Raw genomic sequence first — 18,485 nt, 5'->3', positions numbered from 1 at the left:
CTCTCCGTACTCAGCTCCGCAAAGTGATTACGCCCGCAATGCAGAGCACAGTACGGGTCGCTGATGACAACTCGTCTGCCGTTCTTGGTATGTGCACTGCCCGAGTGTGCATTGCTGGTCATCAGACCATTGGTTTGCTTGCCGTGCTTGCGCAGTGACCCCACGACGTGACCCTCGGCCAAGACTTTCTCTCGACGCCCTCAACTCTTATCGACTGCTCCACAGGTGTCATTCAACTGGAACTCCCTTTTGACGCCCACGTACTATCGGACACTCCCAGCCGCTTATGTTCTGTCGAGTTCCTCCACCTGTCACCGCAAGCCTCCACGTACGTCCCATTAAGTCCCTGTCCTCCTGTTTGCGATGGTCAATACGTTGTTTCCCCGATTCTCGACGTGGTCCTGATGCACTCTGTCGTTCTCCCGCACACTGTGGTTACCGTACGCGACAGCAAAACCTGCCGGCCGCTTTTGAACTTCGGTCTTTCTACCCCCGTGCTACTTGCTGGTATAGCGCTTGCCACCGTGTCGTCGTTGCAGGAATGCGCAATTTCTGTGTTAGCCATCGACGGCCCTCGAACTGTTTCCGGCTCTCTCACAGCCACCTCGTCGCTATGTGCCAATTTCGAGAAAATCCTATCAGCCGACCTCCCGCATACGCAAGCAGAGGATCTTCGCCGGGTCTTGCTGTCGTATTCGGATATCTTTGATCTAGAAAATCGTCATTTAGGCCAGACAACAGTTGTTCAGCACTCCATCTACAACGGTGATGCTCAACCGGTTCACCGGCGCCCTTATCGCGTTTCCGCTGCGGAACGCGCCATAATCCAAAGGAAGTCGATAAAATGCTGACCAAGAACATCATTGAATCCTCCTCGAGCACTTGGGCCGCTCCTGTTGTGCTGGTCAAGAAAAATTACAACACCTGGCGATCTTGTGTTGATTATCGACACCTCAAAAAGATCACGAAAAAGGACGTATATCCCTTGCCCCGTAACGACGACGCACTCGACTGTTTTCACGGCGCCCAATATTTTTCGTCTATTGACCTTCGCTCAGGGTATTGGCAGATTGCTGTTGACCCACTGGACCGCGAAAAAACCGCATTCGTAACACCCGATGGCCTCTATCACTTTAAAGTGATGCCTTTCGGCCTTTGCAATGCGCCGGCCACATTCGAGCACATGATGGATTCGCTTCTTCGTGGCTTGAAATGGTCAACCTGCTTGTGCTACCTTGACGATGTCATTGTTTTTTCGCCAACATTTGACAGCTATCTTTAGCGCCTCTCCGCCATTCTCGAGGTATTCCGCAGTGCCAGTCTCCAACTCAACGCCTCAAAATGCCGTTTCGGACACCGTGAAATAACCGTACTTGGCCATCTCGTCAACGCGACAGGTGTCCAGCCCGATCCTGAAAAAGTTCGCGCCGTGAAGCATTTTCCTGTACCTTGTTCGGCTAAAGACGTACGCAGTTTTATAGGATTGTGCTCCTATTTCCGACGTTTTATTCGTAATTTCGCCGACATTGCGCCCGTCCCCTTACTTCGCTCCTCAAAAAACACGTTGCTTTTACATGGGCTTCACCCCAAGCTGCTGCCTTTTCGGCGCTTATAGATGCCCTCACGACTTCCCTTATTTTAGCGCATTTTGGTCCGACTGCACCGACGGAACTTCGCACAGCTGCCAGCAGCCATGGAATCTGTGCCGTCCTCGCTCAGCGTCAGAGCGGCCACGACTGTGTTATCGCGTACGCTAGCCGCCTCCTGTCCGCACCGGAGAAGAATTACTCCACCACGGAACGAGAGTGTCTTGCTCTTGTCTGGGCTGTCGCAAAATTTCGTCCCTACCTGTTTGGCCGCACCTTTACCGTCGTAATTGATCATCATGCCCTCGGTTGGCTTTCTTCGCTCAAAGACCCTACAGGCCGCCTTGGTCGTTGGGCTCTGCGCCTCCAAGAATACTCGTTTTCAGTGGTGCACAAGTCCGGTCAGCTTCATCAAGATGCTGACTGTCTCTCATGACATTCCGTGGATTCCCCTGACGCCACCGAGCAAGACACCGACGCCTGCGTCTTGTCTATTTCGGACCTCGTTAATATACGGACGAACAACGCCGCGACTCGGCTTTACGGTCTATAATCAACCATCTCAACTCCGCCGCACCCGACCCTTCATTCCACTTGTTCTTCCTTCAGGACGGCACCTTATAGCGCCATAATATGCATCCTGAGGGCCCTGAACGCCTCCTTGTCGTGCCTGCCTATCTGTAGTCAGATGTCCTTCGCCAGCTTCACGATGAGCCCACTGCTGGTCACCTTGGTGTCACCCGCACTTATGATCGCGTCAGGAGCCGTTTCTTCTGGCCTGGTCTCTATCGCTCCGTCCAACGATATGTCGCTAGCTCCGACAAATGCTATCGCCACAAGAGGCCAGCTATGTTACCTGCCGGTCTGCTTCATCCTACAGACATTCTCGCCGAACCGTTCTTTCGTGTTGGGCTCGACCTTCTTGGCTCCTTTCCAATCTCGACATCAGGCAACAAGTGGGTCGCCGTCGCGACCGACTACGCGACGCGATACGCCATTACCCGTGCCCTCCCAACCAGCTTCGCCACGGATATCGCCGACTTTCTCCTTCATGACATCATCCTGCATCATGGTGCTTCTCGACAGCTTCTGACCGATCAAGGCCGATACTTTTTGTCTCACGTCATCGATGACATCCAATGTTCCTGCTCTACCCCCCACAAGCTCACACCTTCTTATCACCCGCCAACGAATGGACTCACAGAGCGCCTGAACCGAACTCTGACCGATATGGTTTCAATGTACGTCTCCGCCGATCACCGCGACTGGGACGCTACTTTGCCGTACGTTACTTTCGCCTACAACTTGTCCCGACATGACAACACTGGATACTCCCCGTTTTATCTCCTGTATGGACGCGAACCTTCTCTGCCTCTCGATACTTTACTTCGTGTCAGCTCAACCACCACGTACGTTCGCGACGCCATAGCGCACGCCAACACAGCTCGCCAGATCGCTCGTGAACGGCTCACCGTGTCTCAGGCTTCCCAAAAAGCCCTGTATATGATAGTCGCCACAGAGACGTTTGTTACTCCCCAGGTGCCCTCGTGCTACTGTGGTCTCCGTCCCGCCGCATCGGTCTCTCCGGAAAGCTATTGTCCCGCTACGATGGTCCTTACAGGGTGCTACGTCAAGTCACCGACGTTACGTATGAGATCGAGCCAGTCACCGTGCCAGCGCCGTCTACGCCCCCGCCCTCTGCTATTGTGCACGTTGCGAGACTTAAGCCGTACGTAACTGGACCCTCTGGTCCGTCGTAGCAAGCACCGGGTTGGCGCTCTCGCCCCGGGGGGGGGGGGGGGGTGCCACGAGACCGTGAAGGGGCTGCTACTGTCGGTCGGACGAAGACGACGGCGACGAAGTGGCCAGAGAGGCGCGACAGCCTTGCATCTGTCGCCGCTGCTTGTCCTAACCTTGCATATAGCAATGCTCCCTATATAAACGTTATTCTGGTAACAATATGTCCAAGGCGAGAGACAATAACAACATACTGCAGTGAACAAGAAAACATTGTATTTTGCATTTGGGTCCTCTGAGCTCAACTACTCAGAATCTTGGTGCTGCTTCATGCCAGACCGCTAGCCCAAGGTAACAGTTTCTTGAACAGGCACTGCCGTTGAACTTTAATAACAAAGCCTAGACCACCTACTGTGCACATAATAATTGTATTACAAGGATGCATGACAAGGAAACCGTGGCATCAACTAGTAGTTAAATACTTGCACGCTGCCGAGGTAAATTTTGATGATGGGTGGAGAGGTTAGCAGAGCAAAAGCTCTGGCGTGCTACTAAAGGCTTAAAAACTTGGAGGACGACGCTTAAGCTTTGCCTTTAAGAGTGGAACGCGATTGCATCCAAAGATCCCCGACTGCTTCTCGCAATTCCCGACAACGGCATATTATGTAACGATAATGTTTATCTGCAAATGCTGGCGGCGAAAGCTATGCACGAATGCTAGCTTTCTGGTTATCTTTTTTATACCCCACACGGCGAGATCTGTTGCTACCGCGGAGGCGAGCGCCATCTGGATGGTATTGTAAGGAACCGAGCGGGGCGCGCATGTCCCCCTAAGACAGCCGTCAAACGGCAGCTGGAACAGGGATTTGTGTTGGAGTTTCTGCGTAAAAGAATTATGTTTTATCGTATATTCTAATTACAATCCTACGCTATCATGTCTGTAGGTTGTGCGTAAGTACTACTTTACAAATTTTCTGTCGTATTTACTTCGAAAAATTCTATTAGTTTAGTAACGACTATGCGCCATGCGGAGGGTCTGCGTGGCTCGGGATGCCGACACCGACACCAGATTTCCTGCGACACGGGACCCTTAACGCGTATGCGTTAATATATAAAACGATACCAAAGGAAAGGAGAATAAAAAAAAACAATGCATTTGCATCTACTTGCACAAACTCAGAAACGGACAGCAGTGAGCACCTTGAAGTCAACCAAGTGGAAAGTGGAGTTTTATGGCGCCGTCTGTCAACAAAATATTGTCCATCTGTGTCCTTTTGGCTGCACCACCGGGAGGCATAACATTTTGTTTATTGACGGTGTCACAATGCTTCACTTTCCACTTTGTTTATTTCATGGTGCTCCCTTCTGCCCATTTCGAAATTGTTGTACGAGTAGATAAGTGTGCGTTTTTCTCTCTAGTCATTATAACTCTTGTAAGCTTCGCTTGCCGACAGCCGGTATTCTTGCAACAGGCGCAGGCGTCCATCCTGCCTCAAAGAGAAACGTGGTGGCCTGGCGAAATTGAGCGGCAGCTTATTGTAGGAATGGCGTTGACAGGGCTTTACCTAGTAGTCCTGGTCTTGTTAAGTACAGGTGATTCGTGCACGAAACCCGACAGAGCACCTTTAGCGCCCGCACCACTGGACGACCTTCCATCATTCCCAGTTGCACCAATACACTTGTATTTGTGCTGTCAGCTTCGTAATTTGCCGATATTGGTCCATTTTTCCTATTTTTTTTTCATGAGATACGCTTCGTAGCCGACTGTTTATCGTTGTCTTCGTTTTGGACCTGGTTCTCTTGATCACTGAGAATTCATGTCAAAATCTTGGCTGTTCCACAATTTCCTTGATTCCCCAAATGATCACTGCACTCAATCCTCGCATGCTTAGCTAATCATAGGCACTTCCGCAATTATCATCAAAGGCGTGTGTGCCAATCGTGCAACATGTGGTCACAGCGTGGGCCAGTGCGCGTGTATACTTGCTTTTATGCCACACCGTGTGCAGTGTTTGACAAGGGACATCTAAATTGGCAGCACATATACCAAAGGAGCCCACATGTCCAGAACACGGCAATGCAGCAACCGTCAACATGTGCGGGGGGGGGGGGGGAACTGCCATGGAAACAATGAAACAGTAGGACGCCGCGCCAACAAGGCAGAACGACATCATGTGCTAATACTCTTGGGCAATGTTTAAAATTTGTTTATTGTGCGGTATACTGAAAGTTTTCCTAAAGTGTTATTGTTTCAGCCGGACCTTGCAGTAGGCCCCAGCAAACGCGCGAACGCATCCGTAAACCCTCTTCCCGTTCCTTAATCATGCGAGAGAGTGCAATGGCGATGAAAGACACTTCAAGAGTGTTTTTGTATACCAGTAAAATGTATTCGCCTATATAAAATGCACAATGTGTATTACTGAACGTAATACCTAGTTGTAAATAGCTGGAATGTAGTATGGTCAACACACAGTCACAATACAACATATTTGAAACGTATTCACACTCACATGATGCACTCACATTTCCTTGCAATACCATGTGCTAGTTTCAACATTTGTCGCACAACAAGACATTATATCATATTCTTGTATCGAGCCCATTACCACCTTCAAGTTTTGCTGCGTTAAGTGTGCGCAGAACTTCTGTTGGAGTGAAAAATCAGCTGTACCTAGAAATCACTGCGTATGCTTATAACTGGCTGCGAACACTGCCAACAGACAACAATGGATAGACGAAATAAGTTGCTGGCAACAGTTGGTAACTGTTTCAGCTAGCCCAGCTGCGTATTGATTAAACAACTTTATTGAGGGTCCTGCGAAGTTAATTCGGGGCGGGCCATAGCCCCGGCCTAGGCTTCGGCCATGAGCCCAAAATTATTTAAACATTTCACGCCACTTTACTTTTTTTCATTGTCCTTCTTTAAGAATAGTCCCACCACCCTCAGTGAAAGAAAAATGAAATGTCGGCTTCATAGGTAGGACTAAATTGTTTTTCCACATGAAAATTTTCCTTAGGGTTATTGTAAAATGCACGTTCTTACCTTTATCACGTCTAAAAATTTTGGCCTGGCGTGGTAGTCAAAGTCTGCTGCCCCTATTGCAAGAAATGAAAGAAGGATGATGAACATCATTATAGACAACTTTTAGACGACGCACAGCAAAGCCGTGAAACTGAAAAGCAGTGGTAGGGCAACATATATGTCTTCTTGTACGTCAGAATTTTCAGAGCAATAAATGGGATTGCATTTTCTTTTTTGTGTGTGTAGTTGAAAAAGCACTGAGTCATGTAGGTGCGTTAACATTGAAATGTCAGATTGAAAGTGCCTGACATTATCTGACTGTCCTGTTTCGCACATGCTCATAGCGATCGTTTTCTGTAAGCGAGGTGTTTCATGAAATGCGTTTGAAATTCTTTCGAATAGGAATTATTAAATAATGAAATGATTTCCTCTGCATTGCTCTTACCAAAATAATTAATTAAAAAATAGGTCGGGGTGGTAATAGATGCGAAATATGGAAATTAGGCCAAAACATTTTGTCCAAGAGAGCCAGATGATTAAAAGCCGTGGATGACTAGAAGCACGTAAGCTCATTGCTGTTTGCCGACATGGAAAAAGTTGGCGCTGTTAATTTTTACAGCGTAAAAAAGTTGCTGCCATTTTCACACAGAAAACCAAAACTGAAGTTCCGAAGAGCTGAGCTGCCACATACTAGAGGACGCACTTCATTGACGTCCGTGTTCACGCGTCACCGTCGGGTCAGCTTCAAGCGAGCGTCCATATTAAGCTGCGATATTGCTTGCTTCATACTTGCCCGACGTTGAGGCGTACATAGTCACGTCACTCACGGACGTCATTGCTAGGGACGTGGGAGTTGCGCTATTCTTCAGTTAATTCCGCTATTCCGTTAGAAATAGGCAGGAATTCATTGCGCTATAAAACTTTTTTTTACGTTTTTACATTTCTCGAAAACACTCGTAACGTCCACGAACGGGGCCCTTCAAATTTTCCTTTGAGATTATCGTATGGCCATTTCAGTTAAAACGTTAGGGTATAGGGTGTAGGGTATCACAAGCAGGCTCGTATTTTGGTGGCATTGATAGGGGCGAAAGAAAGCGACAATTTAGTGAGAGCATCAATAAAGTGTGGTCACGCCATGTGATCGCAACAAGGACGAACCACGTGCGTAACGGAGTCATCGAAATACAAGAAACATGTGACGGAGCGGCCGTCACAAATAGCAACGGCTATAAATTGACAATTATTCAGGTATCGGCTTTGAGCCTGCACTCAGAACGGCAGTGAGAAGGCCCCTAATACTAAAAGAATCTCAAATGGCGCTGTTAGTGAAGACGCCACAAGTGAACCACCAGTAGTCAACGAAAGCCAGCTGCATCAGTGTCATGCAATCTGCAGCTAATGACAAGCCATGCTGCGTATTTAAGAGGCGTAATTTCGGCTCCTACGGGACATGCTGAAGTAACGACGTCACGAACCGCAAAGTGCTTAAAAACTAATGCTTTCGGTAAACGTCGTTAAGTGTCTGGTATCATGTCGTCCTGTAAAAAGAATAATATTACATTATAACACCCCTGATTATCGTGGAGCTCGCTCATTTATTCCTACGATATCAATTACGTATATGGACACTTCAGGCGCATTTTCGCCGTCGGCGTTGCAGTAATGTTCCGTATAAAGTCTAAGTCCGCTAACGTCGTGGCCGCACGCCGTGTGTTGTGGGTGCGCACTATCTTCTATCGCGAGCAATGTACCAGCGGGGGGCGGAGTGGGGGGTGTCATTCTATTCTGGCGGTGGCTACGTATAACGCGGCCGAGTGCGGCGACTCGGGCCCTATTTTGAAAGCGATTTGCGATGGGGATAGTCTAGGTTCGCCGACGGCACAAAGCTTCCTGTGCACTGTGTTCTCGTCGCTTAAGGCCCGTTTATTGTCCGACGTTATCGCGCGCGGCCGAGCGTCGCTTGTTGCCAGTCACGCTATGCCGATTGCGAAATGCCATCCCCTCAACGACGCACATCGGCTGATATCTTCGGAGGATACGCAGGATGATTCCCATGCTGCTTTGAACGGCTGTCTGCGCCTGACGGCGAAGCTATAATATTGTTACGGAGAAAGAGAGCTGTAAATTATATTTCCAGAATATTTACAGTACGTCCACTGGCATACAAGGCATACGATATGCAAAACCAGTCCGCGCGACATCAGCGAACGTCATCGTCTTCTCTGTTGTCCTCAGCGTTGTCTCGAGCATCGCTTGGTAACAATATATAGTGACGCGCGGATGGAGCAAGAGCTACCTCGACGTCGGGCACGTCGGAGCGCGTTGGCCGAGTCTGGTTACGTTGGCTGCACCAGTGCGTCGTTCTCGCCAACGCGACGTAACGTGTGTGTCTAAGTGCCCATCTGTACCTTTAGTCCGCACTGAAGCAACAAGCAGTGCGAAGGTCAATTCGCTCGCTACTGCTGCCGCTATTCCTCACGTAAGCGTATTGACAGCGATTGCACCCGTACGCAACGGTTTACGGGATGCGGTTTCCCCCGAAAATGTGAATTACGGTACTTTTAAGGCATGACACTTCTAATTTACTGAATCACTGTGTAGGTAGCGAAGCCTACTAAATGCTGTAACATTTATTTCGAGGCTGTGTTAGAGCACTGCACGGGCCGATTTTGCTGTGTTAGAGCACTGCACATTGGGCGGCCCGCCCGAGCCCGATCAAAACTTTTATGGCGAGACCCGGGCCCGGCCCGGGCCCGGAAATAATCTACGTTACCCGCCCGGCCCGGCCCGCAACCCCTTTACCTTAAGCCCGAGCCCGGCCCGAGCCCGACTCGAAACTGTCCCGAACCCGGCCCGAGACCGAAAAATACATGTTTTTAGGAGTTGAGAAGCCCGAGAATAACTCGCAGAAAGCCCGAGCCCGGCCCGGGCCCGCGTCAAAAAACCTGAGCCCGGCCCGGGCCCGGGTCAAAAAGCACACGCCGTGCCCGAGCCCGGCCCGAGCCCGTGAGAAAACTGCTCTACCCGGCCCGGCCGGGCCCGGGCTTTCGGGTAAGCCCGAGCCCGTGCAGTGCTCTAGGCTGTGTGGCCACGAGTCGTGAGAATTCAGCTGCTTGGCAGATCCTGCGTGCAAAACGTTTGCGGTTGACGGTACATTAAGTTGGATGTGTTGGAAGTTGGATGTTTGCCTGTGCGCGCGTGACACAATGCTTATTGATTTAGTTAGTAAGCGAGTGTTTGCAAGTTTATGCAGCCGATAGGATCACTATCCTCACTTCGTATTACAACGGTATAATAATTTGCTATCGCAATCGATGTTTCTGATTTCAGGCGGAACTGCGACAATTTTTTGGTGGCCATTTTAATCACAATGCACCGATTGACTTGCATGCGCCTAAATTTCCGTCCGCACCCTTGCTTCTCCGAGCAAAACAATTTTAGCGAAAAATACTGCTACAAGAAAACAGTTCTTTCGCTAAAAGCGTATAACATTGATGCGTCAGAATGATTGTGGCAGAAAAATACGTAAAGTACAACTTACAGACAAGCTGCAGACATGATAGCTTCGGACTGGTATTCTAATATACGAGAAAACATAGATATGTTACTCGTAAACATAAAGACAAAGCCCTTTTCCTGCTGATGTTTGAGGTCTGGCTGAGTGTCCACGGCCGTATAGTTTGCTGTGCCATTCTTGGACAATGTTTCCCAAAATTAGGCAAGTGTTACACGTTTGTAAAACGTTATGGCAAAAGCCTGATGGCGCACAAATGTTTGTCCCGATTAAGATACGTTTATGAAGAATTGTGCAACTGTCCATCGTGGCACACGACAGAACTCACCGAAATCGCCGCACTTACTGGTAGTGGGCCAGTGCCGTCAGCGCCTTCGCAGTGGGAGGGGCAGTGTAGGAACGCTGGCATGATGAGCTGCGTCAGAGCCAGCTGTGGAAGAAAACGACGACGAGCGCGCGAGCAGTGGCACAACCGTGTCTCTATGACCACGTGACGTGTGCAATCAGGCATGCACTAGGCACGCCCTTAGTAAGCCAGAACTGTCAAGCAGCCGTGGCTTCAGGATGCTCACCTCGCACCACCCCGGAGGCCTGGGTTCGATTCCCACCCATACCGAAACGTACCGAATTTTCTTTTCAGAGCCACTAATTTACTTTGTTTACAGGAACCTCCCTAAGAAATTTGACGTCAATCCGAGCATTTGATTGTTGAAGTGATTTTACTCATCGCGGCATCGGCCATTTTTCGTCACGGCGCACTTTTGCCAAGCTCCCCCGCCAAGGATGCGCCAAGGGTACTGCGAAAATCGATACCTAAGGACTTTCGCCCTAATAATGGCGATTATGGTCGCAGCACACGCTCTGCGGCAGATGCAACGGGCAGCTACTACTGTTTTTGGAGAATGTTTGCCATAATGTCCAATTTGTCGGAAATTATATTTTAAAATATCGGCCGAGTATCAACAAGTTTCAACTGACAGCGCCGAATAAGTACTCCTTTGTAACAACATAGGAATTTACGGTACTTAATCCTAACATTGGTGCTGACCTAAAGCAGTATTATGATCGGGGTTGAGTGGTGAAGTCACACGACAGGAGCAAATTGTTTGCATCCTGCCGGCAGACGGCATAATTACTTGTAGAAGCGCCAAATCTAAACGGCAAAGCGATTTATTACACGTGACGTTGGAACGGTAATGGCAGAGGGAGTGTTATTCAGTCTGTCTGCACACGTAGGTTTTAACGCGATCAGCAGAAAATCAGGCGCCGGCAACCAGCGTGTGATCGCGGGTGGCGGATAAAATCATCCAACCACATCGACCGCGCAGGCCCTTCCCGTGGTGCAAGGTTTTGGTGAACAAAAATTGAATTTCTCACTCGAAATCCGTCAGAAAAATGGTAAAGTCGTATTCGGCGTTGGATACGCCGTAGGATTGTTTACCAATCGGCGTCGGATTGTAATTTTGCTGCGAGGAAACTCAAACACAAACCCTTTTCCAGCATTTATACCAGACCTGCACACGTCGGGGCAATAGCAAACAATTAATAAAATAAGAAAGGTGCTAGGGCCTTCACATTTTATTGTAAGACCACTTAAATTGCCCCTGGAAAAACGTCTTTCTAGCAATGCATTTCAGTTTGAAAGTGAAGCCGACTTTAAGGGGATCGGTATAAGCTTGGTCTTTGTAAGCTGGATTTCCCACGTTCAGCGTTGCAGTGAATGAAGCCTACTTGCCATATGCGAACGATGCGATACGAACGGGGCCCGATAACGCTATCGCGTTCTACTCTATTTGAGATGCAGCAGGAGTGGAAAGAGAGTGACTATCTGCGTGCACGTCTTGAGCGCGCGTGTGTATGGTTGTAGGTGCGCGCATGCATCTGCCTCCGAATTTGAATTTTCATTCGTGGCGTGTGTGCATGCGTTCATTTGCGTGTGCGTGCACGAGTACGCGCATGTTAGTATGTACGTGCGCGCGCCAGCTGTGGCTGTACTTGCGTGCTTGCGGTGCATGCGTGGACGCGTATGAATGTGTACGTATGCGAGCGTGTGTATTCGTGTTTCAGCATGCACGCGTGTGAACATATGTGTGCCTGTTGGTGTGCACATGCATATCTACGCGTGCATATTGCGTGTGTGAGGGTATGTTTAAGTATATGTTTACTTGCTTACACCTACTCTCGGAGACAAATCGCAAGTAGATTTTTTAAGCCCATATTTAAATCCACGAGACAATAGCAAATGACACTGCATTTAAAGCATTATCTCTGTTTGAAAGTGAAACTGACTCGAAAGAAAAAGCGCCGCAGTCGTCAAGATCGCCGTCCCATGTTTCGTCGCAATATCAGCATCACCATTGGCGCGGCTCCTTGAGGAGCTGTCTAACTGTTCGCCTTCGTTGTCTTCCTTCCCTCGGCAGGCAGCGCATTGTCTGGATGCCAGCAAGGCACTAAATTAGGTGCACGTTAAAGAACCCCAGGTGGTCCAACTTTTCGGAGTACCCCACTACGGCGGGCATCATAATCATACCGTGGTTTTGGCACGTAAAACCCCATAATTTTTTTGATGCACTAAATCTGCCCCTAACATTGCATCGTGCATCGCTTCTGCGACCAAGCAAGCTTTAGGTGGTTGAAGTTCGCTGCTGTATTGACATTAAAACTTTAAACTGCTTGCCTTCGAAAAAAATCGCAGTTTCGCCCGAAAGGCGAAGCATCAATGGCGTAGGAAATTAGTAGAGAGCTACACGGAGTAAGGATAGTAGTTTTATCGGCTGCATAAACTTGGACACATTCGCTCACTAACTTAATTAACAAGCCTGGTGTCAGCGCGCACAAGCAAACATAAATAGATCACACTCGATGACCGCAGCCAACCATTGTCAAAACGACGGAGTGAGCAAGCGCGGTTGCAGCAACGAGCCGAGGCAGCAGCAACGAATCGAGCAGCGAAAGCACAGCGCATACAAAGCAAAGAGCCGCGGGGAGATCGCTTTCAAAATACGGTACGGGCCACAGCCCGCAGCCGCGCAAAGTACAAGTACGCAGTTGCAGGTAGAGCAGGAGTCGCACCCCCTCCCTCCCGCGCTGGCTTCCCGCTTTCCTCCTTTCGCGTGGGAGATTGAGTCGCCAGTTCCCCTTGCGCCCAGTCGCAAGATACACATTTGGTGCCGCAGCTAAACGTCGCCTACCCTCCCTCCCTTCCATCCCCCCATGGACTTTCGCACGACGAAAGGCATCGCGTTTTCTTTCCGTGAAAGCGCGCGACCCTCGGGCGCTTTCGCAATAAAAACAAAATGAGTAAAAACAAAAACAAAGCGGGCTGGCCGCTAGGAACGTGCTCGCGGAGCCATGCTATTCATGACAATTATATTCTGGGATTTTACATGCGAAAACCAAAATTGGAGCACGAGGCACGCCGTGGTGAGAGATTCGGGAATAATTTAGAACACCCGAGGTTCTTTAACATGCACCCAATACACGGTGCATGGACGTTTTAGGTGCGAAGCACCTTATGCGCCCGGGCTGTCGGCGTCTCCTGTCGTAATCGTCGTCATCGTCGTAGTCATGGCAAGCAAGCGGCTCGTGCTCGCGCTCGAAACACCTTATGCGCTCGGGCTGTCGGCGTCTCCTATTGTAATTGTCGTCTTCGTCGTAGTACGCCCGCGGCTAGTGCCACCGTATCTTCCACAGCTGCCGCGTTCGTCGTCGTCGTCATTGTCTTCCACAGCTGCCTGAGTTGAAGCAAGCGGTGCGTGCTCGCGCTCGGCACGCGCTCGTGCCACTGTTCCAGCGTTCGTCGTCTTCCACAGCTCTCTGTGTGGCCGTTCATCATTCCAGCGTAGAATTTCACTTCTATTCTGTCGTCGTAATGGGGAGGCTGGGTTTACGGGGTTGAGCCATTGCTTAAGGCAGTATGAGCCCATTAACGGTGCATCCCTGCATGCTTCGCACCTCCCCAGGTTTCACTTTAGCGGAGCGGCATTTATTTGCATTTGCCCTCATCGAAATGCGGCCGCCGGAGCCGGGATTCGATCCCGTGGTCATTGATGACAATGACAACATCATGAAAGGCTGGGCGTGGTGAGGTCGACATTAAAGCCGTTGAGAGACTCAGACTGGCTATTTGGTTGCTGGTTTGATGAAATATGTTATAACGGCGCGTGTGAGGACGGGACACAGAGAGTTCAGTTGAAGTTCGGGGATTGTCCTGTGTGCATTCTTTACGTGTCCCGTCCTCACACGCACCAATATAGCATGTTCCATCAAGTGAAAACCTTTGTTTTTCCGCGTCAGTGACGCTTTGAGAGAGTGTAACATTTGCTGGCGTAGGTTTTACAGAAGCATGTTAATGAAACGTTCTTCGCTCCGCTAGGAAATCTCGAGGCTCCAAACTACTGATTTGCTTTAGTCCCCTAATATCAAATTTATGAAAAGGTAATTAAAGCAGCTTTGTTAATTACCACATAACTGCTCAAATTATTCCGTACCAAGATGGTACCATCTGAACACTCGAATGATAACAATAATCGCAGCAAGATTTACATTGGTCTACTTTTTTTAATTTGATGCTTTTAAAGAAATGCAGCCGGGACATTCACGGTGCAGCATACCCTTCTTATAAAGCAAATGAGAACTTCGCAACACGTTTTCTGGACGCAAGCGCTGTTCACAAAAACTTGTGTCCAACCGCGCACTTGTGCCTTTAAAATTAAAGAAGAACTGTCCTACATAAAACACAGCAGCGCTACGGTACATCACAAAAGGTGCGCGACAAGATTGTGCGCTTCCGACTAGATTTTTGAGCGTTGGTGGCATCAGGCTCAATTTTCTGGCGTTATCAAGAATAAAAACAGCGGCCTGGGGAAAAGCATTTGATGATTGTTTCAGTAATTCGTAACAGATGGGGCAGTGTGGGCATGTGCGTTGGATCCGAAAATACCAAAGGTTTAGGATGAGTGCGTTGCGGCAAATAAATTGACTCTCTTAGTTTGAAATCGATAGAACAATATACAGGGATCTTGAGACCATACTGAGATACGTACAGTCGCTTACTCCTATCGTATGGGAATGGATGAAAGCCAGACGTGCGACTCCTGTTGGTACGAGGAAACCAGAACGCACCTATTTTGTATATGTGTGCTTAAAAAAGGAACTCAACTTTTGAAATAGGGCGCCAACTGGCAGAGGAGAAATCTGCGGCTACTGAGCGCACGTTTTGGCATGTTGGGCAACAAATGGAGATTTGCCGCGTTTCGCTGTGACCGTTAGTTGGCGAGCTACAGCCGCTGAAGTGAGCACATGCAGAAGCTGTTCGTTGGATTATTGCAAAGGTGACAATGAAAGATCTTTAAGAACAATGTGTGTTGTGAAATTTTGCTAGAAACTCGGTAAACTTTTACAGAGACGTTTCAATTGCTTAGGCAAGCAGACGGGCAGGACTGTATCAGTCGCACGCAGTGCTATGAGTGGTTGAAGCGTTTTGAACACGTCAGAATGTCAGTTGGTGACGATCCGAAGCCTGGACGACCTTCCACATCAACAGACTATGACCATGTCGAAAGAGTTCGTGCTGTGAGTCATGGAAGGTCGTCGTTTAACGGTCCGAGAAGTTGCTGACGGAGTGGGCATTACCCTAGGATCATAGAATTAGGTTTTGAGTTACAAACTTGAGATGCGTCGTGTCAGTGCAAAATTGGTGCCACATTTGCTGACTGACGCACAGAAACAGACCCATGTTGAAATCAGCTAGGAACTGCTTGTCACTGCCAATGACAATGAAACTTTCCTTAAGAACAGCATAAGAGGCGGTGAGACGCGGGTTTATGGCTATGATATTCAAACGAAGGTGCAGTCGTCGCAGTGGGTGGCCAAACGGTCTCCTGGTCCAAAAAAAGCACGGATGACTTGATCGACGAGGAAGCTAATGTTGGTTGTATTTTTTTACAACAAAGACAGTGTGCATCAGCAATTTGTCCCACATGATCAGATGGTAAATATGGAAGTCAACCAAGCAATTCTAGAACGTTTGAGGGATGCTGCGCGCAGTAAGGGGGCTGAATTGCGGGAAAACCAGACCTGGATGTTGCATCACAACAATGCGCCGGATCGCGCGTCGCTTTTTGTCCACAGGTATCTAGCAGAATATCACACTCCCGTTGTGCCGCATCCACCATATTCTCCGTGCCTAGCCCCTGCAGACATTTTCCTGTTCATCAAAATTAAAACCACTTTGAAAGGACGCCGCGTTTTCAAACCACAGATGAGATTCAGGATAATGCAATAAGAGACCTGCGCGACATCTCAGAAAGTGCGTTCCAGGAGGCTTTCGAAAAGTGATAGAAACAATGGAAACAGTGTATTGCCAGTAGAAGGGACTACTTTGAGACGGACATTGCTTAAAATATTGTAAAATAAGCAATTAAGATGTTATAGCAAAAGTTCGGTTTCTTTTTGAAGACACCTCTAATCTTTCCTCGCTGCGACATACAACGCCTTTCTCTCCGGACAAACTTAAACCAAATGAATCCCAAACCGTTCTCTGAGTCAAAAATCTCAGCCACTTCCGTCACTGGCACAGAAATCGATTCGTGCAATTAGAACAGTACTTGAAGTGCAACGGTTTGAGAGACCGCTTATAGTGTCCCTGTGCATTCTCCCATTTGCACTCAGTGCGCACTCTCTTCTTTCTATTACCCCTTTCCCTAAACCCGCAGTGTAGGGCAGCAAACCAGGCGTTCGTTTGGTTGACCTCCCAGCCTCTCCTTTTTTTGCTTTCCCTCTCCTACGTACAGCAGCGCAGAATAAGGGTTCTGGCTGCGCGCCCGTGCTGGAAGCAGCCACAACACCACACGACCTACAAAATCCGCCTCCATTCCACCCCGTGAAAGTGGATGTGCGGCGAAGCTAGTGCCGACATTAGACGACTTTGGACAAACACCAACATTGCAAGCTACGCACATGACGCGCGCACGCACGGGTGTGGAACTGTAGTATACATTGATTGATTGATTGATTGAATAATTGATTGCTGTATTTGCTTCGTCACAGTACATTGTAACAGGAGGCGGAGGGAAAAGCCGTTCAAATAACGGCTTGAGGGATCCTCTGCCCCCTTTGTGAACAATGGCAGCGGCTGAAGGACATCACAATATCATAGCACTTAACAAAATCTGTCACGTTGTTTTACGTAAAGATCAAGCCATAAAGCAAAACTGAAAACATGGTTTATGCATAGCTTATACAACAAAAAAACCTGCTGCAATCTTCTACACTTAAATAAATTGCTACATAGTAGTATACAACAAAAAGAGCCGCTAATTCTGCGATACTTAAATGAGACACATCTATACCTTTTGTAGTGTAATTATTTATAATTCCTGGAAGAGTACATTGAAGCATCTGCAAACATAATTAGTACGAAAGTAAGGAACGAGTATACATGCTCATTCTTGCAGGCGCCCCCCGGCAAGCACAATTGCCTAATTGAAGCGATTCAATTTGTTGAAAGTAAATTGCGTCAAACAATTCGTAAAATATGACTCACACACTGCCTGCAGACATGATGACTTTGGATTGTAATTCTAATATACGAGAAAACATATTTCTGTTACGTGGAAACTCAAACAAATGCTTGTACGAGCTGCCGTTTGAGGTCTGAGTGGGCGCGGTCGCCAGCGGGCGGTACTGTTCTTCGAAAGCGTTTGCCATTAGAGAGTTTGAGAATTGGGTACCTAAGGAAATTGCGGGCTGCAAGTGCGCATGCGCAGAAACAATGCCAGTCCTTGGTGCTTGCGTACGCGTTGACCCAAGACCCAAAAATCTAAAACAAGCGTGGGTCCCCAAACTGGCTTGGGTCATTAAAACGGCATACTTTATTCGTAGTGCTAACATATTACGTTTTACTGCTTGGCCCTTTTTACCACAAAAATAATTCTGTTCGTTTTCACTTGTAAGAAAAGCTTTTCTTCCTTGCTTTTTTTGCTTTCAAGCACCTCTTTATTTTCCCCACCTGCGGTGTCCCGAGCACTTAACCCAAAGCTGTCTGCGTTTAAACCAACTCTGAAACTCTGCTGCTCCTATGAACCCACAAACAGCTTACACAACGCGGCTTGGGGCTCCAGATATTGGGTCCCCAATTCTAAAACTTTCTATTATGTCGGTTACGGTCGCAGCACACGCTGCGCGACACATGCAACCGGCACAACACTCACGCATCAAGGACAGATACATTATTTGCACGCGTACATCACGCGCGTACGCACGTGTTCAGATGTGCAGCATACATCGTCATTCTCCTCGGAGCAAGTGCGTCATTTAAGTAATTGCATTTCTCAAAGTAAATTGCGTCAGCCAATTTGTTACGTATGACTTACACGCAAGCTGCAGACATGATAGCTGCGGATTCTAATTAGAATATACGAATTGTGAAATATATGAATTGTGAATAGTTTTTTTTTTACGTGCCATGACCACAATTTGATAACGAGGCACATAGTAGTGGGCAACTGCGGAATAACTTCAACCACCAAGGGGATCTGTACCGTGCTCCCAATGCACGGGGACATGGAGGTTTTTTGCATTTCGGCCCCAGCGAAATGCGGCTGCAGCGGACGGGCCGCGACCT

The 18,485-nt window shown here is 48.4% G+C and overlaps 1 protein-coding gene across 2 annotated transcripts in view; it reads right to left on the bottom strand.

The window, feature by feature from the left end:
* LOC119464461 (uncharacterized) overlaps nt 1–6,501 on the bottom strand; it is a 67,027-nt gene extending 60,526 nt beyond the window's left edge. For both annotated transcript variants that reach the window (XM_037725451.2, XM_049656498.1), the window contains exon 1: nt 6,367–6,501. In XM_037725451.2, the coding sequence (XP_037581379.1) occupies nt 6,367–6,456 (90 nt within the window). In that variant the 5' untranslated portion in view covers nt 6,457–6,501. The remainder of the gene's footprint in view (nt 1–6,366) is intronic.
* Between the last annotated feature and the right edge of the window lie 11,984 nt (nt 6,502–18,485).

Source organism: Dermacentor silvarum, chromosome 9, assembly GCF_013339745.2.
Source record: "Dermacentor silvarum isolate Dsil-2018 chromosome 9, BIME_Dsil_1.4, whole genome shotgun sequence".
NCBI lineage: Eukaryota > Metazoa > Arthropoda > Arachnida > Ixodida > Ixodidae > Dermacentor > Dermacentor silvarum.
Note: the sequence above shows the minus strand (reverse complement) of the source record. Positions and strands in the feature narration are given on the sequence as shown.